The following is a 26583-nucleotide window of genomic DNA, read 5'->3' on the forward strand; positions in this document are numbered from 1 at the left end:
ATAACTTAATCATTTAATACCTTTTGCGAACTTTATTATGTATTATATCGTAACTTGATTGTTGGATTATTTTTGACTTTTTTTTTTTTTTTTTTTAATAGAGATTATGCTCAGTAATATATTTTTAAATATCTCAGTAATATCTTTTGTAAATATGTTTGAAATTATTTTTTAACTTTCTTTCTCAATTGAATTTAATATATTTCCGTTATAAATTGTATTTTTATATTTAAAAACGAGATAATCAGGTTGATATTAGTTACGTCACGTTCATCTTGTAAATATCATATCACTTCATTATCTTTCTCTCATTTTTATACGAAAAAATAAATATTTACTTAAATATTGTACAATTAGAACATATAGAATCTGATTAATTGTATCTGATGTTTTGATAGTTAATTAATTTTAAATTGAATTAAAAGAGAGAACAGAATTCGTTCGTGGATTAAGAACGATAAAAGTTTATTGTTCAATATTCATCTCGATATCATCATCATCATCATCCTCCGTATTATCTTTCACTCTGTTTTTCAGACTTGTCAGACTTAATGGAAGATCGACGTTGATGAGTTCTCGTTCCTCTATCTTAAATTTCTTGTCTCTTTTTGATCTGTAAAGAGGATTCTCAAAGTTTCCACCGACAGAAGTACCCTCTTCATCCAGTACCTCCTCCTCTTCCGTAATGAGTTCCTCGTTCATCTCATGTTCGTCTCTTCTTGTTTGAGGATCCTCGATTCTCACGTTACCCTCAAGGATATTCTCAAAACGTGCGAAACTAAACGGCTTATTTGATTTTTCTTTAACGGATGACCATGCTCCCGATATTTCAGACAGAACACTACAAGAAATAAATTCGATTTATTATAATTTATTATAATTTCGAAAGAAAGAATTGAATTATAATGAATGTTATAATAGAAATTAAAAAAGAAAATAAGACAATCGTAGCTTCAAGTATTATATATCCAGTATCCTATTGTTCGTTTAAAAGATATTAGACGGTCCGGAAAGTAATGTCGCTTTCTTAAATTAAATTCAAACGAATAAATTTTTAACAATTTTTAATAATTTTTAACAATCAAATATCGACATGCGCAGAAACGACATTACTTTTCGGTCCTCCTAATATTTAACTGTCTTTAATTAATATAATTAATTAAATAAAATAATTACTAATGTATAAATAATATTAATAATTAGAATCAATCGGCAATTAGTATTTTGAATTTTATGCCTCGATTATATTCAACTTGGAGAATTTCCAAAGGATTACTTCGAAGTGACAATTTAATAAGGTTTATCTGGAATTACTTGGTGCCCGTCGATGGGAAATAAAGGTCGGAGTCTGTCCCAGTCGGACTAATTAAATGTCATAAACTTCGTCTCTGGTTGCTTCGGAGAAGAGTGGCAAATAGTAGAAGAGAGAAAGCTGAGGGATAGAGAAAATATAGCAATGAAGAAATTAGCTTCTCAGCAAGAGAGAAGGAAGAAAAAGAGAGAGAGAGAAAGAGAGAGGAAGAGAGAAACTAAAATCAGACTGAGATCTACCGTTCTATTCGTTCGTTTCCATTTCCGGTACTTTGCTAACTAAAATACTTGACATTTCTCTCTCTCTCTCTCTCTCTCTCTCTCTCTCCCTCTCTCTCTTTCTTTCTCTGTTTCTCTTTCTACCCTTCTGTCTCTTCTCTTTTTTTTGCGTCGCCCTTCATCCTCCACATCTTTTACGGACCCTAGAGACATTGAACTTACGCGGTTGAACGCTTTATTGGATCTCTCGATTAGCAGGGAACGTTAACTAAACAAGGTATTCGAAGTTTGTTCAATTAAAGTTAAACTTTCTACAAAAATGAATTCAATGTTAACTTAACTGTTGAATTGTTAGAGCAACTATTGAATTGACTGGTTTTTATTCTACTTACTATCCAATCGAATAATCGAAGTACCAAAAGCCTGTGATTAGAAGAATAAGAATGATTATGGGTGCTCCGAAAAATGGACCGAGCATCGTGGCCAATCGAGAATCTTTTAATGGCGCACCCGGATTTTCCGTATATAATATTTCGATATTTTCATCTGTTTTAATAACAAGCAAAATGTAAACATTACATATTAATAGTTTCGTGAAATATTAATATATTTTCATTTTGTTCATACTAAACTTTTTTTTACTAAAAATTGAAAAATCAATACATTTAATTAATTCGTCATTGCATATTTCAAAAATTATTGAAAAGTATTAATAAAAAAATTTACATTATCGAGAAAATAGAGTTTCAACAAAAATATTTATTGATTCGATATAAATTGTTATATTATATATTCGATGTATGTTATATTAATATAAAATACATCGAATGACTTACTATGAAGTTTTGTTTGTAGATCCTCTAGCGCTATCAAAGTATCAACACCGGTATATTCACTCTTCTCTTTGAGAAGAATTTCTATATTATCAGTCCATGTTCGCCTAACATACCATGCAAGACTTGTTGCACGTTGTTCCAGAACTTCGTCAGCTAAAGATCGAATCATTGCTAACGAAGCTCCTTTTGGTATAATTATTCGACCACCGCAGTAAAGACAACAATGTCCTTCGATCTAAAAAATGTTTATTTTGAGATATACTTGTTTGCTTCTCCTTTGACAATAGCATTATTATCATATTTCATCATCTTATGATTTTTTAATATTTAATTTTCTATAAGACAATATAACTTTAAAGTCACACACTCAAATTTTTATTTATAGTAAAAAAATTTTTATTAATTTATCGTGACTTTTAATTTATGCGTATTATTCAAAGGCACAAAATTGTTACTTTATATCCGAAATTTTTAATGATACTTAACTATAAGTTGTAACATACTATATATTATAATTATATTAATATAAATAATAAATGTAATTTTGTTTTATAGATATGAAAAAGAAATATAAGGTTATAGAAGAATCGAGAAAATTTCTAATATTTTGCTGTAATTAATTTCACTTTTTATGATTTCATGTTTATCGTAAAATATTTCTTTGATGAGAATTAAGTAAGATTAAAGGCTTAAAAATTAATACTGAATATCTTAAGAGAATGAAGAGGATATGAATGGACATATATACCTACCTTCAATGGATATTCACAAGCTGCAAAGCCACATTTAGGACCTTGAATAGCACATATCTCTTTGAAATAATCGTATTGTGAGCCATCTTGACAAAAACATTTCTGACAGTCATATTGACTATATCTTTACAAAAGTATAACATTTTCAGAAACATTTATTCGATAAAATAAATTCTAAAAGAAAAATCTTGACATCTTGAAGAAAAAAAATACGTACTTGACGCTAAGAAAACCACCTAAAAATTCTTTTCTCTTTTGCATCTCCTCCCAATCCCACCACGTACTAGGATATTTATGATTCGACAATCTAATGGATTCTACTTGAATGTCTTTAACTGGTAGATGTATATTAAATGTTTGATCTGTTCCTGGTAGAACTACGTCGTCTTGACTACAAGGTATTCGTTCCATGTGTGGTGCTGCATCGGAAACACCGTTCCAATTATCAGGATCAGCCCAGAAAAATTTACCCTCCTTTAACCATCTCGATATTTTCGTTTCTGAATTTTTCAATTCGCTAAACTAAAATTGTTTAAAAAGAATTTAGAATTTTGCAAATGTACAAGCTATTTTAATTTTTTAATTTTTTTTTATAATTTAGCGCCTAAAGATATGCATCATTCTATACTTTGTCGATAATATTGTATGCAATTGTCATCTATAGATAAACCTCTTTATAGTCTCTTATTACAGGTAACCGATTCGTACATATGTGTATTTATAAGAAACCTTTTTCTAGGTGCTTAATTCTTTTTTTGGTTTTGATTCAAAGAAATAATAAGAAAAAATGAATTCGTTTACGTTACTCTTATTATATAGTTCTCTTTTTATATTTTACATACTATACATTCAAAAAAAGATTAAGATAACACAAGATAGTTATATTTAATTTAGTTTTTATAAATTTTGCACTTCAAATTTAACGTTCTTACAAATCATATTTATCCGTTTGCTGTATTCCGAAATTTTAATTCTGAGTGCATATTTTTTTAAACATTTCTTCGTTATTTTTTATTTCAAAAATTGTGACGACAATGTGAAGGAAAAAATTTATAGTAAAATTTTATTTGCAAAAGTGTGAATTCGATTTGCAGAAGATTGACATTGAAGTGTAAAACTTATTATATCTAATTTCAAATATTTCAAATTATTTTAATTTTTCATAAAATTTATTGAGAAAACATGTAATTCAAATAAAATACATATAATAAATAGTAACACTGACCAACTGATAAATTTTACGGTTATATCAAATTCAACGATTCCTTGTCTTCTAATAAATTTAAGATTAATGTTATTCTAATAAAAACATAAAATAGATAAGTTCTTACCTCTAATTTACCATTTCTGAATAACACTAAGGAACCTTCTCTTGGTAAGTCGATTGTAGATAATTTTAAATCGACGGACTTAGCTAAACCAACGGCATGTCTTGTTTCGAGTGGGAAAATAATGTGTCCATCGATTTCAGGTATATGATCCCAATTTTTTTCATTGTTCCACTCGAAATCCACTATCCATTGTTTTTCAACAGCAAAGATTAATTTGTTCAATGAAAGAAAAAACACGATTTGTAAACACTTAATAATACACTTCATGTTTCCTTAAAAATATTCTTTCTCACGATCAATTCATTTTTAAATCATCGATAATGTAACACTCAAAAGGTTCTCTCGTCTTACGAAGAAGTTGAAATGGTTCGGGATTCAAAGGAATAAGAGATTGAAACAATTTTTTTATATATCGAAAGTGGGCGTAACAGATAGTCGATTATTAGCCCCTTTGCGTGATCGCTTTATCGCTCAGTTCAAACGAAAAAGCTTTCAATCGATGAAATGATACTTTTAAAATATTTTCATATACAACTTTATCATCTAAACTCATTCATCAGAAATTTTTGGATTAAATTTAAGGTATGGTAATCAAATAAAAGATAAAGAAATAAAATATGACGAAAAGAAGATTATAAGATTTATTATAGACACTTGAGATATAAGTTAATACAATTATACAATGATAAATATTTCTCTTTTATTTTTTTTTGGCATTACTAATAAACAAAAAAAATTTCACGAAATATATGTGACACAAAATAAAATGATTTCTTTTTTATTAATTTAACTTACATATCAGATGATGCACGCAATTCATTCTTAATTGATTCTTTATTAATTCATTGAAACTTCTTTGATATTATAACTCAAGTTTCATTTACATTGGCGACAATATATATTTACATTAAGTACTTTATTATATGTAATATATTTTTGAACGAACAATTGCAAACGACAATAAGAACGTATATGTATATATATATATATATATATATATATATATATATATCGAATACTTTTGAAAATGAAAAATTAGGAACAATTATGAAGAGAAATTTTCATATTATTCAATAGAATCTGATGATCGAGCGATCATCAGTCTTGATTGATTTTTTAAAGATCTATTATATAAAATAATAAGGACGCATGCATCTCTTTCTTCTTCTTTTCCCATTTCCCAATAATTGCAAGTGACAAGCGGCTGTCTCTCTCTCTCTCTCTTTCTCTCTCTTTCTATAACTATGACTTCAATAAAATAATTTGTTTTTTGACTACACACATAGAACGGGTGTATTAGTAAATGAACATTATCATAGTGGAATTATAATGTTTCTTACTAAGAACAATTAATTGGCACATTACAAGTATATATATGTGGATTATATCATAACGCATGAAACATAAAATCGAAAAGATGAAAAGAAAAAAGGAAAACAGAAAAAAGAAAAAGTTACTTAATAAAATTTTATATATATATATATATATATATATATATATATATATATAAAAGGAAAAAAAATCATCAATAAATAAACTTAACACGTTTATAATCGTACTTGTTTAATCATTAATATATTTATTTTTTGTATGATCATTCACCAATACATCTATCCTATGTATGTACATATGTATTTGAATATGTAAAGCAAAAATTTGAAGGCTAACGCGCTCGCAAACGATGATGAGCGATCGAAGGGAAAGAAAAAAAGGAAATGGGGATCGATGATGGGCAATCAATTTGTTAATTTATTTTCTTTTGTGTATATATATATATATATATTTTTATTTCTTTTTTATTCGATTAGAATTTTTTTCTTTCTTTTTTTCTATTTTTTTTTCTTTTTTTTTTTTTTTTTTTTTTTTTTTTTTAATTAATTAATCAGGAATCCGAAGAGATGGGGGATCAATGATGGAAAGAGAAGGGAAACAATGTTCGCGCGTGACGTCACCGAATGATACGATTACGAGAAAACTCAACTTGTTTTCTCTATTGTACAGTATCTTCTTCCTCAAGCATTCTCTTGCCCAAACCAAATGTGTATCTCTGTCCGGTTACATCGTTCGGCCGTTTTCCAGTTGGCATTGAATCCTCAGCAGTTTGTAAATCCCAATCTCTTTTTCCAAGGCCGAAACTGTACAAACGATTGCCGCGTTTCTCTTGAATGTAATCCAATAGTTGATCGTCGTCGTTATCTCGTGTTAGGTATCTCTCATAAGCTTCAACAGGGAAATAATCTAGACTCTTCCTCAATGGTTGGTATTCAAATTGATTGTCGTTCCGTTTGCCGAGACCGAAGCTGTACGGTCTTATTCTCTTACCAAGTCCAAAGGAAAATGGTCGTCCTCGCTGATAGAAAAAAGAAAAAAAATAATCATTATTCTTTTACTTGCTTATTCTTTTTTATACATCGTTTTGTTGAATTTTATTAAAAAATTTATTGCATTGTCCAGAAAGTTCGTGCCAGTTCTTTACTCGCATATACCTACATATGTATTAAAACTTTTCATTATATGTATTTAATATGATATCTACTAAACGTTTATAGTTTTCTGTATATATTGTAACGAGGTAATTGTACAATGTTCTTTTTATAAATGTTCGTTCTTTAAATTTAATGACTCATTTGAATTTTTTGTCGTATCGAAGATGGAGAAAAATAAGTACGAATTTTTTGAACGATACAATATTTTCTATAGTATACTTTATTTGCATGTGATCTGTGGTATATAAAGTATTATAAATGTTATAAGCCAAAAGATTATTATAATAAAATGGTACTTATTTATTAATCGATTAGCGATGAATATGATATTTTGTAATCAGACTTTCTAATTTTACCATTTTACTGATTTATTGGGTTGATATAACGAGATTTTTTTTTTTTTTGTATCAATATAATATTTTAAATATATTTATTTTAATATAAAGTTAATGAAAATATATGAATTTATGTAAATTACGAATTTCTATTCTCAAAGCTAAAGCGTATATTGAATAATTTGCAATTCCATTAATAATTTGATTAATAATAAATGAAATTATATTTTATAAATGATAAATGTTACCTTGCCATCGTTAGCGTCGGCCCATCGTTTTCCAAGGCCGAAATTATAAACCGGCAATCTCTTATATTCGGAAACATATGTGTACGCTCTTTTTTCTGCGGGTTCATCATAGACCAGATCCGATATTGCTTGACTGAGATGTTGAGTGTGCGTAGATGAAGAGGAAGAGGGTTCCTCCATTGCCAATACACTTCCCTCGAGAATAGCGAACACGGAGAATATGATTACGTTGAACGTCATCATCTTTTCTTCCAAAGACAATACTGTAAACCAGAAATAGAAGACATCGATATCGATTTTCTCGTAAACTTAAACAACTATATGGAAAGCTTTGAATACGATAGACATCTAACAATGATATTGAATCAATCGTACAATAAACTCCTTTCTTTCGAGAATATGGTTATAAAAGAACGAATCTTTTACGAATAATTGAAAAGTATTGCAAATTCATTCTACGATAAAAATCGTTTAAATTCTAAATCGGAGCGATATGTAAATAAATGGAATACATTTTTTTTTTCTATTAGATAATTAACTATATAAGAAACGTTATTTTTGAAAAATTATTTTTTCGTAATTTATAAAAGAATTTTTTAGTTGAAATTAATTTCTATTGAATATTGGCGTGTAATTTCTTTTCTTTATTTATGATATTATATGATAAAATATAATTGAAAAATATAACTGTGTAACTTATGGAAAAGAAAAGAAATAATCATTTAAAATTAGCATAACAAAAATTGGCGCAAATCATAAAATTTTACGATGTCAATAAATAATATTTCGACGGGCACAAACTCGAAGGGACATATTCATTATCGTAAAAACAAAAAAGGTATAGCTTCAAAAATGCTTTCCCATAAAAGTTTCGTAAAGAATCTTTACGTTCCATCGCAATCTTCTGTTAATAGAGTATATATATATATATATATGTATATATATATATATATATATATATATATATATATATATATATATATATATATATAGAATACGAGTAAGCTACGTAATAGTACACGTGGAAATTGTAAATAGTATTTTGAACTTTCATAAATGTTAAAAGTTTTTTCGTCATCGGTGATACGAGCGTGTTGTGTCGTATCGAAGCCCACCTAGATTTTCTGGTTTCTGGGATCTTTTCGTTGGATATTGCTCTTTGCTTATGAACATGTGTGGCTTATGAGATGTGTCGAATACTTTTAACGTAGATCCCGGCTTATCTCAAGAATATGGAAAATCGCATTACAAATTTCAGAAAGTTCGACAAATCCGACTGCAAAACGAAATTGCGGCTCGCATTCAATGAGAACATACGATCGGATATTTCGTTTATTCTCAATGCATTGCGAGTACTTTAACTCTTTGCGTTGAATAGAGGAAAAGTGAGAAAGAGAGAAAAAGAGAGAGAGAGGGAGAGAGAGAGAGAGAGAGGGAGTGAGAGAGTGAGAGAGAGAGAGAGAGAGAGAAAGTGAAAGAAAGAGAAAAAAAATAAATGAGATTTTCCTTCGAGAGTTTCCTCGTTAACAAAAATCCGGTCCGGTTATTCGATTGCCTCTATTCATCTTTTCCTCTCTATCTTTTTCTTTTTCCAGTCTCTTTTCTTTCTCTTTCACCCTCTTTATATCATTTTCTCATCTTAGTAATTTCTCTCTCTCTCTCTCTCTCTTTCTCTCTTTCTGGAAGCATTCATTCCTCTTGAAGTGTTTCAGGTCGATGGACTTGAACACTACCAGGATGTATACGCTTTCAACCATCGTGCATCTTCCCTTTCCTTTGTGCATTCTCTATTTGTTGTGAAAATATGATATCATCCCTCTGATTCACCGAATTCGTTCTAATTACGTTTATCTCAATTTCCTAGACAATTTATTAACGCTCGTGGTAGATAAGAGGGAAGTTTGGACATAATAAAAAGGATCACTAATGTGGAGTGCATCGATACTCCTTAGATAATTCTAGAGTTAGTTAGTTTAATTGAATTTGATAAGACATTTGTGAATTTAAGTACTGTGGTTTAATTGTATATAAAGTATAATTTAAATAAAAATGTTTCTTGAGTAATTAAAGGTAAGAGAGAGAGAGAGAGAGAGAGAGAGAGAGAGAGAGAGAAAATAAAGCTTTTTAAATCTGTTTTTTATGTCGGCAGCTTTTCGATCGATAAAAGTATAGGTATATCCATATATAAAATTTATTTTTATTAGAAATAAAATGATACGAATGAATATAGGAAACATTAGACAAAATTAATGATTCAAGAATGTATAATGTTTTTTTAATACAAGCGAGAAATACGATTGATTTATTTTTTTATCACGAAATAGACTTAAGAAAAGAAGCTTAACCTTATCTTCTCTGGCTATCAGGTTTATAAAATATTCAAAGCATATTTTATGACCACTCATCCTCAAAATGACAATATTTATGAGGAAAATAATGTCTCAAATAAGTCGCAAATAAATTTCACAGATTTGTTTAATAACATTTTTGACACTGTTGAAGTATTTTTTCGTTTCTCTTTAGTTCAAAATAAATTATGGAATTTAATGAATCGAATGGTATAATACATTTCCGTAAGAGTTATGTAATTCCTATTGTTCGAATATGAAATATGATGTCAATTAAATTTGCACATTTGTCTTTTCTTTATTTGAAGTTGGTCATGCTAATTAATACCCTACATGGATAGAAATTAGAGAGAAATTTGAATTAATTATACGCGTTATGAGATGTAATTGAATTAAAAAATTATTTCCATGTATATCTTGCTTTAGATAAAAACAAATAGAATTCTAAAAATTCACGTAGGAACCTCAATTTTATATTGTCGAGATGATTATATAAAAATGAATTGAAAAAAGGAAGAAAAATATTTGTACAGAAACTCGATTGTGTTGATGTTTCAATTTTGTTGTTCAAATATTTCTTGTGTAGCCGGATGTTTGCCGGCACGAGGAAAAAGATTCGTATCGCAAACGTATATATTACGATAGTCAGATAATTCTCACTGTGAATTATTAAGGATTGAAGAGATCGTAAATGAATAAGTCGAATTTTATTCAATTCAATATATTATTTCTAGATTACAATCGATAATAAGAAACATCGCAATTTGTTTTCGATAATTTCGTTCGCTAATTTATTTGCGACTATGTTTGCAGGAAACTATTCGTTATAACTGGACGTGGATATTAAGAAAACTATGAAGTAGATAATGTAAATTCTTTTTCTCATTTTTCTTTTCCAATCGATAAAACACGTTATCTTCTACGCGTTTAAAAATTATTTAACGTGGTCAATACTTAATTCCGAATTTCTCTAATGATGTTAACTTCTCGAATATAGATTAATAAAGCAGGAAAATTTTTCAAATTTTCCGTGAATTTTTTTTCTGAAGGAAGTTATTAGTTCAATAGTTGATTGTGCACTAATGTAATGCGAGTCACGATTTTATTGAGATGACGATTTTATTGATAAACATTTATGAGCGATTTATTGTGTATATGGACGTTCCTATTGCATTAGTATCTTACGCGTCACTCGTGTCGATAGAAAACATCTGTTATCACAATTTTAAAAAGAGCGATCGGTTTTATTTGCTTTTGGTGTTATTGAACAGCCAATCGCACTCCTTTTTACGTCGCGCAGCCTTATTTTTCCTCGAATTCTCGAAGTTTACCGTTTACAGCTGTTATCGATACTTTTCAGGAACAAACGATAACCTTGAAAACATTTCAATGTTAAGTCTCGCGTTAATTATATCGAATTTACTTTTGATACGAATAAAAAAAAGAAAAAAAAAAAAAAAAAAGAAAGAAAATATCGATTTCGAATTATCGATTTTCCGGCTCAAAAATTTCACCCATTAAAACTCAAACTCTGATTAATTTAACAGATCCTTTTAATGATATATTGTATTAAATGACTACGTAAGCTGCTTACGTAAATGAAGTAAACCCGTAAAATTCAACATTGTTCATTGACCATTTATTAATGATCAAATACTGTGGTATTATGAGATTTATAATAGAGTTGTTATTCTACTTTGCAACATTTCGTAATCAGAAGGACAAATTGAATCAGAGTAATTCCACGATTAAGTTTTGGTGGTTGATTAAGCACCGAACGAAAGAGAGTGAGAGAGAAAGAGAGAGAGATAGAACCAAAGATCACAAACCATTAAGATTAGGCAATGGTTAACCCTGATTCCCTCAAGCTGCTAAAACCGAAATCCCCATTGGGTAGCTCCTTAAATATTTGTCAATGAATCCCGATGAATGAAGATATCCTCCTTCTGAACTTGTCCGCTCACGTGATCTCCCTAACCCACAGCAGGCTTAACCCCAAATCCAAGAAACGAATACGTGGTCTACGTCTTTGACTGGATAAGAATTACTTTGTGAAAAGTCGATTTCTTTCTTTCTTTCTTTCTCTCCTTTTTCCGCCTATCAGTTTTTTTTTTTTTTTTCATTTCTTCATGAAAGTAAATAAATTTCGTCCATACCATTGATTCTACATTTTATATACTTAATATTTCTTTTCTTTTGAAAATCTTTCTGAAATAAAAAATTAAATTTAATTCTTTTGAAATTGTTTTTTAAAGAAATTATTATATGCTTATAGATCTACAAAAATTGATCTTCAGTAAAATTGTCCATTATCGTTAATAGACTATAGCTATGCTTATCATTCCAAAAATATTGAAACATTTTGAATATGAACAAATTTTTACGTATTTTAATCTGTTACAGAAAAACCGCTGTATAATTAATTTTTACAAGATTAAAATGTTAATTGATAAAAATATTTATAAATATTGAATGATCATAAATATCGAGAACAAAAAAAAAAAGCTGACAGTTGAAGTGATAGGGATTAAAAATAATAACGATAAATGATTATTACGATATTTATTAGGAGAAATTGTAAATAGAAAAAAAAAGAATCTCTAAGAAGAAAAAAAAGGAGATAAAGAAGATCCCGTTCGTTATGAAAACGAATGCAATTGGGAATGCATAAAAGTAGAAAATTTCGTCGTTTACGTTTACATGTGATGGAACCTCAATGTATAATAATAACATTGCTCTCGAATTTTTATGAGACAATATCACAAAATGATGTCTCCTGAGAAAATAAGCGAGAAAATAAGCGAGAAAAAATTATATATTTGTCGTCAATGTGTCACTCTATCATTAAATGTGAAAATCGTCGAGTTTATCACCAAGAATAACAAGCGAGAATGCGAAATTCGTTCTATTGTGAAAAATCGTCTTCAAACGACGTGATTATTCTTTATACTGATATACTTTAAGGATATACGAACGTAGATTTGAACTTTGCTCGTTTTCCGAAGATTCTTAACATTTTACGACTCTCAAAGGATCGCAAGAACGTTCTCTCGCAAAGTAAAAAAACCATAGAAAGCAGCGTTAAATGAACTCAATGGAATTTTATTCGTCCTTTTTTTATTTTTATTTTTTTTTATTTTTTTATTTTTTTTATACAACAAAAACTGTAAACGATTAAAAATTATATTGAAAAAGAGAATCATTCCAAAATCATCATTTATATGAACGTTTTACGTAAAATTTGTAATAATTATGATTACTATTATTTACAATGTCTCCCTCTCTTTCTCTTTCTCTCTCTAAATATTTTATCCGTAATAAGTTCTTTTTTAACAAGCTTGCTTGTTAAAAAATATGAAGGACAAACGGAAATTAACAAAATATTTTTAATGAAAAGCAAGACAATTGCGAAAAATATCATGAAAATATATATGAATATATTATTCAGAATAATACGTAGAGAGATATTCTTCAAGCGTTTATAAATAAAAGAATATTTTTATTGAAAAATTCGCGATTTATTCAAACAAAGGACGACTTAATTTAATTCGACTGTTTATTCGCAATTTTTTGTCCTTGACATATAAATAATCTTTCGAGTTTGTTTAAGCAGAAAAAAATGATTAAACGAGGATAGAAAAAAAGAAGAAAGAAAATAAAATAAAAGAGAAAGTCTTTTGGTCTCGAAAGTGGTTGAAAAAGATGGGTGTTCGAGATGATTGCATCATCAAAAGCGGTAATTACTATGAAAGTTGTCATCGTAAGGGTGTGCTTGTGAAAATGGAGAGTGGATTCTTCTTAAGGACCGCTCACAGTGATATCTCATCAGGTTAGGGAAACGTGAGGCATTTCACTTCGAATATATTTTCCTTCTCTACGGAAGGGAAATGAAATTTTTTCGTTCTCGCGGGAAACTCTAGATTTCCTTTCCTCTTCGCCTTTTTCTTCTTTTTTTTTTTTTTTCTTATACCGAGAGGTAATGGTCGCCAAGAGCTATTAGATTAGATACGTATGTAGGTAGTTTCTACCGGTTATAATAGTATTTTTCACATTTTCGAGAGACATATAAAAAAAAAATCGATAATCAATTTCGCAAGTGGTTCTTTGAAAGAAGAGGGAAGTCAAAGAGAAAATGCCCGGAGGATTCAATGTTCTTCTATTTTTTACCATCAGAATTTTCAATATTAATGCATTTACGTTTCTCTTACGTTTTCATTGTAAATGACGAATTAAAAAACGAATGTCTATTCCATCTTTTATATTCTTATATATAAATTAAAAATTTATATCTTATATATAAATTCAAAGGTGAATATTTTCATGATCTCAATCTTATTATTACGATGATTTTACATTTTATAATGACTTTATAAAGTTTTTTTTATTCCTTTTTTATTTTTTTGACTTTTTCTGTTATTCTTCATGTTCTATATTCACCTTATTATCTGTTTCATTTCATATCAATATCAGCTTCTATTACGATATCTTATTTTGTTTAGTTCTTTAATTTCTTTTAGTTTTTTGATCTAAAGATAACATTTATATAGCTTATAAATCTTTCATATCAGATCTTTTTATCTATCTTACTCCGTTAATGTTATCTTCTTCTTTATTTTATAGATTTTTCACTTGTAATATTTATTCTTTAATGTCTTTCTAAGAAATTGCATCATTCCTTTATCAAGAATTTTACATCCTTCTTTTTAAAGAATCATTGTAAAAATATAATATTATATAATATGTTATATGTATTATATTATTCATTATATCACAAATATTATATATTTTTGGTGTATATTCGTAATATTTAATATTCTTCTCATAGGAATTATATTATTATTTTATCAATAATTTTATATCTCTCTTTTTTCAAACTATTGTAAAGATATTATATTATATTATATTTTAAGCATTTATTTATCAACATCACAAAAAGTCAATTTATAGTCGAAATAGAATGGATTGCATTAATAACATAAAAGAGAAATCTAGGGTTAGAGTATATCCCATCTAAAAACATATCGCAAAAAAATTTTATCGTGCGGTTGGATCATGTACGGTACGATAGATATATCTAACAACATGGATTCGAGAAAAGACTTCGATGGTATTCGCCGATGCCTTACAAGTATCAGTAAATCCCAGTGACCCATAGCGGTCGAGTTATTACGATATAACATTTCTACTACGTATATACATACGTATGACCTTAAATCACGTGCACGTTTGCCACGTGCTGTCAAGTCCAAATTTTTTCCTTACGTTTCATGGAAACATGAAAACATAAAATATGAAAACATTAAAATAAATTATAATAACAGATAAAAAAGTAATTTGTTTATTAATAATAAACGACCTTCTTGTATCAGTTATCACTGAAAAAAAATTATCTCGAGAGATCATTCTTATTTTATTTTTATTTATTAATAATAAGAAATTTAGAAAAAAAAAATAGTCACTTCGAAATTTTGTTTATTCAATTTTCATTAATATCATTGGACTGCGACTTACATATCCGATATTGAATTTTATTTCGTAGTCAAAGTCACGATATGAAAATGATATTATATTTTGTATATGTGTGTGTGTGTGTTTATGTATGTGTAAGAGAAAAGAGAGAGAGAGAGAGAGGTAGAAAAGGGCGTTAATAAAATACACAATATTTCTTTCTATTTTCTTTTACGCAATTTTCACGCTTTAAGGTAATTGAAATTATACACTGCATTTTTCATGAAATGGCATACTCGTGGCATGTTTTTCCTTTTTATCTCTTTCTCTCTCTCTCTCTCTTTCTATCTTTCATAGGATATTATAAGGGAAAAGGTAACCAGAGAGAGAGAGATAGAGATAGAGAGAGAGAGAGAGAGAGAGAGAGAGAGAGAGAGAGAGACGATTAACCACGTAATGATGCCCGACCTTTGTGTATAGTTTCCATAAGTTGTTTCCTTTATGTCCCTATTACAAGTTCATGGACGACGTTGTCATCGTTAGAATAGCAAAATCTAAAACTTCAACAATTAGAAATACTTATAGAAGATGGAAATAATACTGTTGTAGTAAAAGAAATTATAAATTTAATATTAAAAAATAAAAGATGCTTTTTATTCTGATTAAATTTTCAACTTTCAAGAATTAATATTTAAAATATTTTACTTTCTAGCAGGAGACTGTTTAAGAGGAAATTCGAAATGAAATGAAAAAAAGAGAAAAAGAAAAAAAGAAACGGAAAACAATATATGATGTAATAGTTATTGAATTTGATCGAAAGTGTAGTCGTGATTGAGAAATGAACTTTACATCTAAAATTTTGTTTGTCAGGATACAATAATCTTTGATTTTATTTGATTCCATCATTTAATGTCGCATCAACCATCTGTGCGATTTATTGGTGACATAACAGGCAAATTTCATAGTTTATTATATTTATTTATAATTTATTATATGGTGTGCTTTAGATTATGTAATAATTCTAGTATAAATTTTGTGTTCTTTAAATTGTCCTTCAAAATGAATTTTAAATTAAACTGTTGTCTATTAGACAAGTATTTCAATGCAGAATGATATGTTCATTATTTAATTGACAACAATTTTGATTTTATTAGGAATTTCCATTTTTCATTCTAATTTTTTTATTTTTTTTATTTATTTATTCATTTATTTAAGTAAGAGAAGATAATATCAAAAACGTTTATTTTAATCATTTTAATCATTGTGCTATAGTTTCGATAATACTTTTATTTTTACGCGTTTTATTTAACGCGTTAAGCTTAGAAAAAAGGATGGAAGTTTCTTGATAGAATTTCACTTTTATGATCAATTGACCAGCATAATCGATGCAGTTTTGTGTTTTAGAACTATCAGTTTATACGTGTAAATGATTTACATATGTTTTTATTGATTTTTATTAGGGTTGTTATTCTGATAAGTGATATATTGATAGGGTTGATAAAACAAATTTTGATTGTTATCCGTTTTGTTATATCAAAGTAGATTAATGACGATTTCTATTTATGGTATTGTTCAAAGAAGAATACTATGAATTGTTTTTTTTTTTTTTTTCTTTCAAGACTGAATTTTCATATTAAGTTCATCTTTCGAAGATTAGTATTTTCTAGTAAAATTTATTTCCTTTATGGATATTTTGAAAATTATAGGATTTCGTGAAAAGACAGGAATTTCGCTTGAGAATTTTATGTTTAGTTAATTTTAGTAACTTCAAAGGTGGTTCCAGTGTTTCGCTAAGGATGCCATTAATTGGGCTAGATCGAAAAGCACTTACTAGTATCGTAAATGCTTTATTATGGTAGAGTATCCCTTTAGCACGTCGGAACTGACGAAGTTATAGGCAATTAATCGATAATCTAATTCTGATCTAACTATTCTCCTATAAGTTAAACTGTTCTAATCTGAGTCTTAATTATTTGCTGTTATTTTTTTCAATATGCTGAGAGGTTAGTTAAATTCGATATTAAGTTTGTATAACAATTGTTATTCTTATATGTCGTTTGTAATTTTGTAACTATGTTCAAAAACAATAATTGGTAATTATTATCAAAAGTAATTCTTAATCGTGTTTTTATTTTTACAAGTAATTTATAAGTCTTTCATTATTCTGAAAAGTAACTTATAAGTGTAATTATTTTCGGGTACAAATAATTTATAAGTATATAATAATTATATTTTAAGTAATGTAATTATTATTGAAAATAAATTGTGATTTTGACTAGATTTTTTTTTTTTTTTAATTTTTCTTTTGCAAGAGTTAACATCCGAAATATTTTTCTTCGATGTTTAATTCTTGTCTCTTAAAATTTTTGGAAAGATATGAAAAAAAAAAAAAAAGAAAGAAAAAAGGAAGAAAGAAAGTATTCATGAAAAAATTTAGGAAGGCAATATAATCGATCGAAAGGAGAGTTACGATTGAGAAAAAACGAGGTTTTCATCAAAATTCTTTTGTCAGAGCTGGATAATGCTTTGTGATTTCAATCGAGAATTTTATTTCTTTGAGGATTGCCACTTGTTATTCTCACTGTTATAGTTATTCTTTGCCGTTACGAAGTCCGCAAAATCTGTAGACTTTATGAAGAATCTTCGTGACGATATAAATTTCCTTTCCTTTCCTTTTTCTTTCCTTTTCTTTTCTTCTTATTCTTTTCATTTTCGTAAGAATAGAAAAAAAAAAATATGATTCTCCTTCGTTCGGGCTTCTTGTTTTTCTTATGACTGATGTAGCTTTAAAAATCAAAGAGAGAGAAAGGGATAGAGAGAGAGAGAAAGAGAGAGAGAGAGAGAGAGAGAGAGTGAAGGAGAGAGAGTGAAAGAGAAATAAAAAATGAAGGAGAGTGATTTATGTTCTTTAATGACATTTCGAGATGCTTCAAAAGTATCAAGAGACATGGCTGTGGACGAAGAAAAGATCCACTTTAGTTTGCAATTCCCCTCAATTTCGTTTTCTAGTCGTAAATCGATCCTTCATCATCAGTCTGCCATCCGATACCCTCTCTCGTTTAACGTTGCCTCTTGATATTCATGTGCAAATCGTATGTATATTCGGTACTACGATTTAATATCCCACTCTAATGCTACCTTTCAATACACTCAGGCTTATTCGTAAAACGTATGGTTCGTTGAATGAATAGACCATGTGAATGACAAGAAGAAGAAGATCGTTTCCGTTGAAAGAATTTTTTTCGAAAGGAGTCAACGACAGAATGATTAAATCTCTCTACTTTCAGGTAACTGATAATAACTAAACGAAAGAAACTTCCAAAATTCTTAATATTTTATTTCAATGTTTAATACATGAATTATTGGCTCATTCTCTTTTAGTGAATATAATTCTCTTCAAAATATTTTTTTTCGATTTGATAATGTCAGCTCGTATTATTACGATTCAGCAGAAGAGGAAAATCATGTTCGAATATAATTCAACGCCCTAGAACGATTTCTATTCGTTTTTATCTTTTGTGTCTTATCCTTTCTTCCGCCGATTCATTCATTTTTACTCTCAGATCCGGCCGTCGAGTGTAAGCATTTTTCTTCGAGCGAAAGTTTTTGAATTGAAAATCTTCAATTTTTTTCAATTTTCGAAATTGAGTTAAACATTTTTTATTAGACATAGATATCATCATGAGTTTGAAATACTACGTAAATTTTCGACTAGAAAAATTTTCATTCGTTCGATCGATCGTAAAGATATGAAATCCAATTTTTCGTTTTATTCTCGTGTTTTCATGAAATGAAAATGAAATATGAACGAGATTAGAATTAGACTTGCAATGTCGGAGATAATATGACAAAATTGGAATTGCTACAAATTTGTTATTCCCTGGATGGTGGTTCTTCGTTTTCTTATTGGTCGAAAAACGTTTTCCTCTCTTACCTTCATCTCAATTAGACATGCTATCAAGTTAAAGAGGGAAAGAGTACTAACCAATTCGCCTACGCACTCTTACTCACTTTTCTCATCACCCAAGCAACTACATCGACTATTTTCACCATTTCCGTATTCCTTAAATGCTTCTCATTTCTGTTCATTTACTACTTTCCAATCTGAAATATTGCGTTCGTCGATATATCATCATTTAAAAAAGTATCTTTAAATTGCATCATTAAATAACAGAAATGTCGATATCAATAATTCTTCAATACATGCTATAAATTTTATTATAAATTTTAATTTGAATGCAATTCCCTTTAAGAGTATTATTAATTAACGAAGTTGGTTTATTACATTTTTTCAATTGTTTCTGTAAATATTAATATCGCGCCTGATGATATGTAACACTTCATACTTCGTTGATAATGTCTTCGGTATAAGCATCATATAAAGAAATGTTTTAACCCTTTATTGGGAACAAACGCTATTCATACGTACGCGTGTTACAGAGAAGCCTTTCTTTAGGAGACTTAACAAAGTTTCTTATTGATAGATGACATTATCAATGAAATATAAAGTGTTGCCTATATTAAGGAAAAATATAATTTAATTATCCATTAAATTTTATGAAATAATATTGAAATAATAATTCATTTTTATTAAAAGTCACTCCATTCAAAAAGTTTTGCTTCACACATCAAACATTTAAAATTATTGTCTAATTGAAACTGTTATTGATATCTATTCTTAATTTGTAAAAGATGATCAAAAGATTATCTATAGAAAATTTCAAGAGGATGAGAAGAAATACTTCGTTGTTATCGTTGATCTTATCGAAAGAAGACAAAGGGATTATATTGCATAGTAAGTACTTCCGTAGTTACGGAAATGAGATTAACGTCAGATCAATATTCCTCTCTCGAGAAATGAAAGCATCCTTTCTGGTGTGAAATGAAACCTCGTTAATACATCCTTTTGATGCATGTATACATCCCTTGTTTTCGTCTTTCTACGTAAGTAATGAGATTTAATAATGAAATGTCGAAGAGAAACCATTGTCTGCCAAATCGAAGTAATTAATTATATCGATTATTACGAGCTTTCGCAAATTCCTAACAAATCACTTTTACGAGAGGTATAATACTTTGATCTACTAACGTAGAACATTAGCTTTTATCTCTATGTTCATATTTGTTATTGATTTTGTTTAGTTTTTAGATGAAATTCTAACTTTTTGAAATGTCAAATTAAACTTAGATATAACTTAGATTTATTGGAATAGTAAAGTAAAATTCGTTCATGTTAAAGTAAATATTGTTTATGACTATAATATCATACAGATTATATGATATAAAATTAGATATATAAAAAAAATATGTAAAGACCCGCGTAATATGTTTTCACTGTGGATTGAAAGTTTTACGAGAATAAAATAATGCAAAATATTATGTTCGAACGTCATCCGAGATAACAAACATGGAATAAATTTACATATTCATCAACAATAATGTAATATACATATAGTCGAACTCGTTGTTAGTTAGTTCATTTTTTTTTTTTTTTGTTGACCATTTGCTGACCACTAAATTTACAAAGACCTTTCATTTGCTAATGGATTTAATTATAAAAGCATTTCCTTCGTATGGACAACCGTAACCACAAGTTTTATGTGAACTCAACGTTGTTAATTGAAGTTTTCTCGTTTCGAATGAAACAGTAGTAAACGAAGTTATGACTGCTCTTACTGTTTTGGCAAGAGGAGAAGAAGAAAGCAAATGAGTAATCAAAGACGATGATTAAAGACGTTGTTATATTAGCAAAATTCAAATGATAGAATTTGACGAATATTTTTCTCGTTGTATTTCTTTAATTGGCTTCAATAATTTAAAAATTCTCAACATACTATCACGTGTAACTTTACATGTTAATTTAAGATATTGAAAATATTTCCAATGAAACCCCTATTATTTCTCGTTGTAAATAAATAAAAAAAAAAAAAAAAAAAAAAAGGAAAATAATTGTTTAAAAGATTATCGATAATATACGCGATAATCATTTATAACGCAGAAATATTTATTTTCCCTTTGACTCCGATGAAATAAATATATCTTATTTATTATTGAAATATGTAAAAGTTGAAACAGATTGACAGTTCGATCATGCACTTAAACGAAATAGAATGGACGTACGCATTTGTAAATTGACATTTCTGCTTCATTTTACATTAGTTTCACATTAATAACATTTCCTTTAATATGATTACTCGTTGGTCATCCCATATTATCGATTAGTCAAATCTTTCAATAACAAATTTCACGAACGTAATTTCCTCGAACGTAATTTCCTCTAACATAATCAAATTTGTTTCTCGTGTCACGAATGAAGAAATATCATTACGTACATAAAGATTGTTCACGCATACTAAGCTTAACAAATTTTCGTAATTCCATTTCTCTTTCGGAAGTAGAATCGTTAACTCTGAATCTTTCTCGTTGTTTAATTACAAACAACTTGAAACGCAGTAAGAGTAAGAAGTTGCAATGTTATGTGAATTACGTCTCAAGAAATTTCATTTTGAAACGGGAAACAATTGAAAGCATCGTTTCAAGAATACCTTCCTAATGGTTTTAACATTAGAAGCACGCACGCATTAGTTTACCTACAGCTGCGTCAAGGAGCATTAGGTAGTGCGAATGGTGAAGATATATTTCATTGCCATCTGCGATAATGTATCGGAAATAATATATTTCATTATATTTTAAGCTTTTATTTCGAATGATTTCGCAGTTACAATCCAATTTTTAATTCTTGTCATCATTTCTCGTCACTTTTTTCTTTTCTTTTTTTTTTCTTTTTTTTTCTTTCCTTTTTGAATTATTTTTAAAGAGGAAAAAGAGAGAGAGAGAGAGAGAGAGAGAGACAGAGTCAAATGAAAAAGAGACCGTTTGAAAAGATCGTTAAGTTTCAAACAAGCTTCGTAATAACCGACCTGTTTAATAATCCTCTTTTTATGTTTTTTTTTCTTCTTTTTTCTTTTTTCATTTTTTTTCTTTGCTCCTTTTTTTAGAACGTGTACCTTTTTCTCTTTTGGATAGAACTACTCGACGATGAGATCGGCTATAGCAATAATATGCGTCAAGAGCGATTATCAAGCTACCACTTACAAAGCTATTCCTTTATGAGCTTTTATCTTGTGACTTCATAACTTTCCTAACAAGGAGTGTCGTTTAAATGGAAATGTTGTCATGGAGAATACAAAGAAGTAACGTGGGATGTTTAGGGGATACCAACTACATCATGATAAATTTTTAAAAACCCCCATTTTTCATTTTCATCCTTCCCTTTGTAACTCGATTTTTTTTTTCTTTTTTTTTTTAATGTCTAACAAAAAATCATATAATATTAAACATGTAACATAACTTATATTAATATAATTATACTATACAAATTTTATTAAATGTGAGTTAATAATTCTCTGATAGGCCGGTAAAAGAGTATAAGTCAGAATTATTAATTTTTTAGAGAAACACTTATAATATTTACACTACATTGTAAAATCTGATGTTTTGAAAATTGATAACAGATTATTGAATTTATAAAATATCGTACTCGATTTAGAAATTTCTTTTCAGATTTAAAAAAATACTTCTTTCAAATGATTACTTATATTACTTTCATCAGAATTGTCGAGTTTTTAACAAAATTTATTTGTACTATTAGAAACAGAAACAAATTAGTATATAACAAAGTAGTATAAATTAGCATATTTATTCTGTTTAACTTCAAATCCCAAAATTTAACTTCCATTCTTTTATACACCTATCAGAGAATTAACTTTTGTATTGAAAACATGAAATAAGATATAAAATATAGAAATATAAGTATGTGAATACAAAATTATGTGGCGTTATAGAGGATTAATTTTAAACTGATAAATCATTCTTGATCTTAGCCGAAATTTAATTTTTCATTTCGTCATAGGAAAAATATATAAATGATAAGTCGTGATTATATTATAATAAAAATAAATCTATGTAAATTCTTTCAAAAATTTGAGGAATAATGAAATTAAGAGCTCAGCGAAATGGAAATAAATTTAATGATCCCATTCATTCTTCTATTAATAATCGTACTTCTAATATTCATTATCCTATGTATGTAGAACGAAACTCGAAGCGCGAGGAGTTGAAACATGACACCGAAAGTAGGAGTTTTCAATATCTTGTATATCGATCAGTGTAATACGATGAAAAAAAAGCATCGTTTATTTTTCGACTACTATATGTTCAAATAATAAAAGCATAAAAATAGAAAAATATACTTTCTACGATCAAGATTTTATAATTTGATCGATGATATTTTATTGTTTTTAGAAAAGTGAATTTTCAATTAAAAAAGATTAGAACATAATCGAAGATTATTTCTATATGTTCAAAAATTATAGAGTTTAGAAAAAATATAATCTATAGCGCAGATAGAAAATTTCTTAATTAATATCTTATAATTCTTTTGAAAAATTTATTGCCGATTTTATAAAATATTATAACGCAGTCATGGATTGCTTTTATATGTTCAAAAATCGTAAAAGGTTTAATGAAAGAATAATATAACATTTATTATACGAGTAAAATTTAATATTTTTAATATATACATAAATAAATATATATATAATTCATAATACTTTAATATTTTTTGTATATATAATTGATAATATTTTTCTTCAAGAAATTTATTGTCTAAATTTGCCTAATTTTAATAATTTAATAAAGTTATTAAAAAATATTGAAAAGTTATCAAAGCTTGAAGTTATTCGGATTATTGAAAGGGTATATTTATGATTTGCAAAAAAGTGTTCGTTTAACGAATAGCTATAAACTTAAGTATATTTAACTCAAGCGAGTTAAATCGTCAAGGATGTTATAAAATAATAATAAATGTAAATAAAAGACGATCATTTCTTTAATAAATTTAACAGATTACTTTTCTTGTGAGGCAACGAGTAGCGTATGCTTTTATTCGAGCATAGTCATAAAGTCCTCACCTGTTGCTGCCGCGTTTCTAGAAGAGCGTTCGTAATTCAGAAGACATATCTTGGTAAAATTATGTTTGTATCTAAACACTACTTTGAGTGAACTATGTAATTAAATTTGTAACGTTGAACTACGAATGTCCATCATTAAACATTTTTATTTCATTATCAATTAAATTTCAGAATCGTTATGTCAAGATTTTAAGTTTCATTTAATACTTTTCAATTTTTAAATACTATTTACGAGTATGTGTATTTACGAGTATATTATTTTCTTTATTACCATTTATATTGTATTAAATAATCAAGATATTATTTTTTTTTGGCATTAAAAATCTCTTATTCGCCTCGATCATTTTTGTTCCAAAAAATTGATTAATAATATTCACAGTTTCGTGTATACGCTATTAATAGTGTACTCTAAATTAAAAAAAAAACAAAAAAAAAAAAAAAAAAGAAAAAGAAAAAATCGTCACCAAAATTTATTAAGAAAAACTTTTTTACTCTTATCAATAGTCTTAGTAAAATTTTCAAATTTTTTCCATAGAAAAAAGAAATTGACGTAAGTCAATTCAGATTTAGTCATCGAGACTTTCATCTGGCGTTTTAAGAGAACAAACAGATAGAAAGAAAGAAAGAAAAACAAATAAAGAAGAAAAGATAGACAGAGAAGCTATTGGATCTGGCTCACCTGTTGCTGGAAGAAAACTCGACGCTGGGAATTGGGCAGGTGTAACTTTCGCTGATAGTACCAACACCAACGAAATAAAAATACAATAAGATAGATAAATAGATAGAATATAGATTATGCAGAGTAATGGATAAAGACAAGAGGGAAAATTCGTGATAATTTTTCGAACTTGTCTGAAGTTTCTATTTGTTGTTGAATTAAAAATAAGAAGAAGATATAGAAAAAGAAAAGAAAAAAAGAAAAATCCAAAGAGAAAGATAAAAATTGCGAAGAAATCGAGGAAAAAAAGATGCGAAAAGCTGACTTTTCACGACACGTGAAAGTAAGAAGATTAATGTCCTTTAAAGCTTGATTTCCTCGATCGTACCTCCAAAAAGATTCCTCAAGGTTGATATGAGCACACCGCGAGCGTACTGTCTCAACGCGGGAATGACGACGGCGGCGTCGCGACGCCACCCTTTATACGTGTATTCGTAGCCTGTACGCCGCCCGTGTGCGTGTATATGCGCGCGCGTTTGTTCTCTCTCTCTCTCTCTCTCTCTCTCTCTCTCTCTCTCTCTCTCTCTTTCTTTCTCTCTTTTTCTCTCTCTTTCTCTTTCTCTTATACTCAGCATCTTTATCAGTATCTCTATCTTTTTCTCTCTTTCTCAGGTTTACTTTCTCCCTTTCATTCTCTCTATTCTCCTATCTCTTTTTCAATTTTGTTCTTCTCTTTTCCATTTGTTCTTCTCTTATTCTTTCTGAATTTTACTATTTATTTTTTTCTTAATTTTACTTTCTGTCTATAGATATATTTCTCTTTGTTTTTTTTTAATTTTATTACATATCCTTCTGGCTGTTTCTTTCTCTATCTTTTTCTCCTTCTCTCTGTCTTCTTCTCTTATTTTGTATCTTATTATCCGCCTCTCCCTTTGTCCTACGCTTTTTTGTCTTTCTCTTTCTTTCTCAATTATTCTCTCTCTCTCTCTCTCTCTCTCTCTCTTTCTCTCTCTGTTTCTCTCTTTCTCTCTCTGTTTCTCTCTTTCTATTCCTCTCTTAATTTAACTTTCTTTATCTCTCTTTCCCTCTTTTTTTCCCACTTTCTTAAGATCATAAGTACGCGAAATTTGTTTACATTCCCTTTTTCTTCGTCATCTTTCATTTACTCGTCACTCTTATCTCTCTTGCGAAGCCAACAACTAAGCAATCTGCTTCACGTCCACGAAATTACCAGCGATTTTTTCTCATACTCATCCTTGTTTATCTTATTTTTTATTATATTATAATTGTGAGTAATGCATTGCGCACACGTAACTTATCGTTTTCATTTTGTAAATACGAAACAAAGACTTATCTTTTCAAAAAAATGTTGTTTCCCTGGAAAAATTTAGGACTCCTACGCGTACTATGTAAAATGTGTGTATATATATTTATATACATACACATATATTTTGATAATCTTATGATTATTGGGGACACGCAACGTGTGTGTTTCATGTTTTAATTTTCACAACTAGATAATTATATCAAAAGGTACGTAAAAGTGCATTAATTTATAATTCGGTGATAACTACATCATCTTTTTTTAATTTCCTAATTTGGTTTAACATAGCATTTATTAACACGTTGTGATTAATAA

The 26583-nt window shown here is 28.3% G+C and overlaps 2 protein-coding genes across 3 annotated transcripts in view; both read right to left on the reverse strand.

The window, feature by feature from the left end:
* Positions 1-4832, reverse strand: part of LOC124948643 (protein amnionless) — a 5441-nt gene extending 609 nt beyond the window's left edge. The window contains exons 1-6 of the mRNA XM_047492526.1: positions 4450-4832; positions 3336-3640; positions 3119-3242; positions 2367-2601; positions 1923-2076; positions 1-841 (exon numbers count right to left, since the gene is read on the reverse strand). The exon at positions 1-841 is cut by the window's left edge and continues 609 nt beyond it. Coding sequence (XP_047348482.1) covers positions 466-841; positions 1923-2076; positions 2367-2601; positions 3119-3242; positions 3336-3640; positions 4450-4716 — 1461 coding nt within the window. The 5' untranslated portion in view covers positions 4717-4832 and the 3' untranslated portion in view covers positions 1-465. The remainder of the gene's footprint in view (positions 842-1922; positions 2077-2366; positions 2602-3118; positions 3243-3335; positions 3641-4449) is intronic.
* A 1383-nt stretch (positions 4833-6215) lies between these two features.
* LOC124948269 (allatostatins) lies at positions 6216-25422 on the reverse strand. Of its 2 annotated transcripts, XM_047491638.1 has the most exons (4): positions 25333-25422; positions 24966-25016; positions 7519-7781; positions 6216-6799 (listed from the first exon to the last, which is right to left on the reverse strand). In XM_047491638.1, the coding sequence occupies exons 3-4, from the start codon at positions 7759-7761 to the stop codon at positions 6440-6442; spliced, it is 603 nt and encodes a 200-aa protein (XP_047347594.1). In that variant the 5' UTR covers positions 7762-7781; positions 24966-25016; positions 25333-25422; the 3' UTR covers positions 6216-6439. The 2 variants fall into 2 exon arrangements, with proteins under 2 accessions (XP_047347594.1, XP_047347595.1); XM_047491639.1 differs by lacking the exon at positions 24966-25016 and having other exon boundaries at positions 25333-25410.
* Positions 25423-26583: the final 1161 nt, after the last annotated feature.

Source organism: Vespa velutina, chromosome 4 (assembly GCF_912470025.1).
Source record: "Vespa velutina chromosome 4, iVesVel2.1, whole genome shotgun sequence".
Classification (NCBI taxonomy): Eukaryota; Metazoa; Arthropoda; class Insecta; order Hymenoptera; family Vespidae; genus Vespa; species Vespa velutina.

Excerpts from the sequence above, each read along its gene's own strand:
- LOC124948269 (XM_047491638.1), bottom strand. The coding sequence starts at position 7,761 with ATGATGACGTTCAACGTAATCATATTCTCCGTGTTCGCTATTCTCGAG. Across the intron at positions 6,800-7,518 it reads CCGACGCTAACGATGGCAAG|CGAGGACGACCATTTTCCTT; the intron begins GTAACATTTATC and ends TTTTTCTATCAG.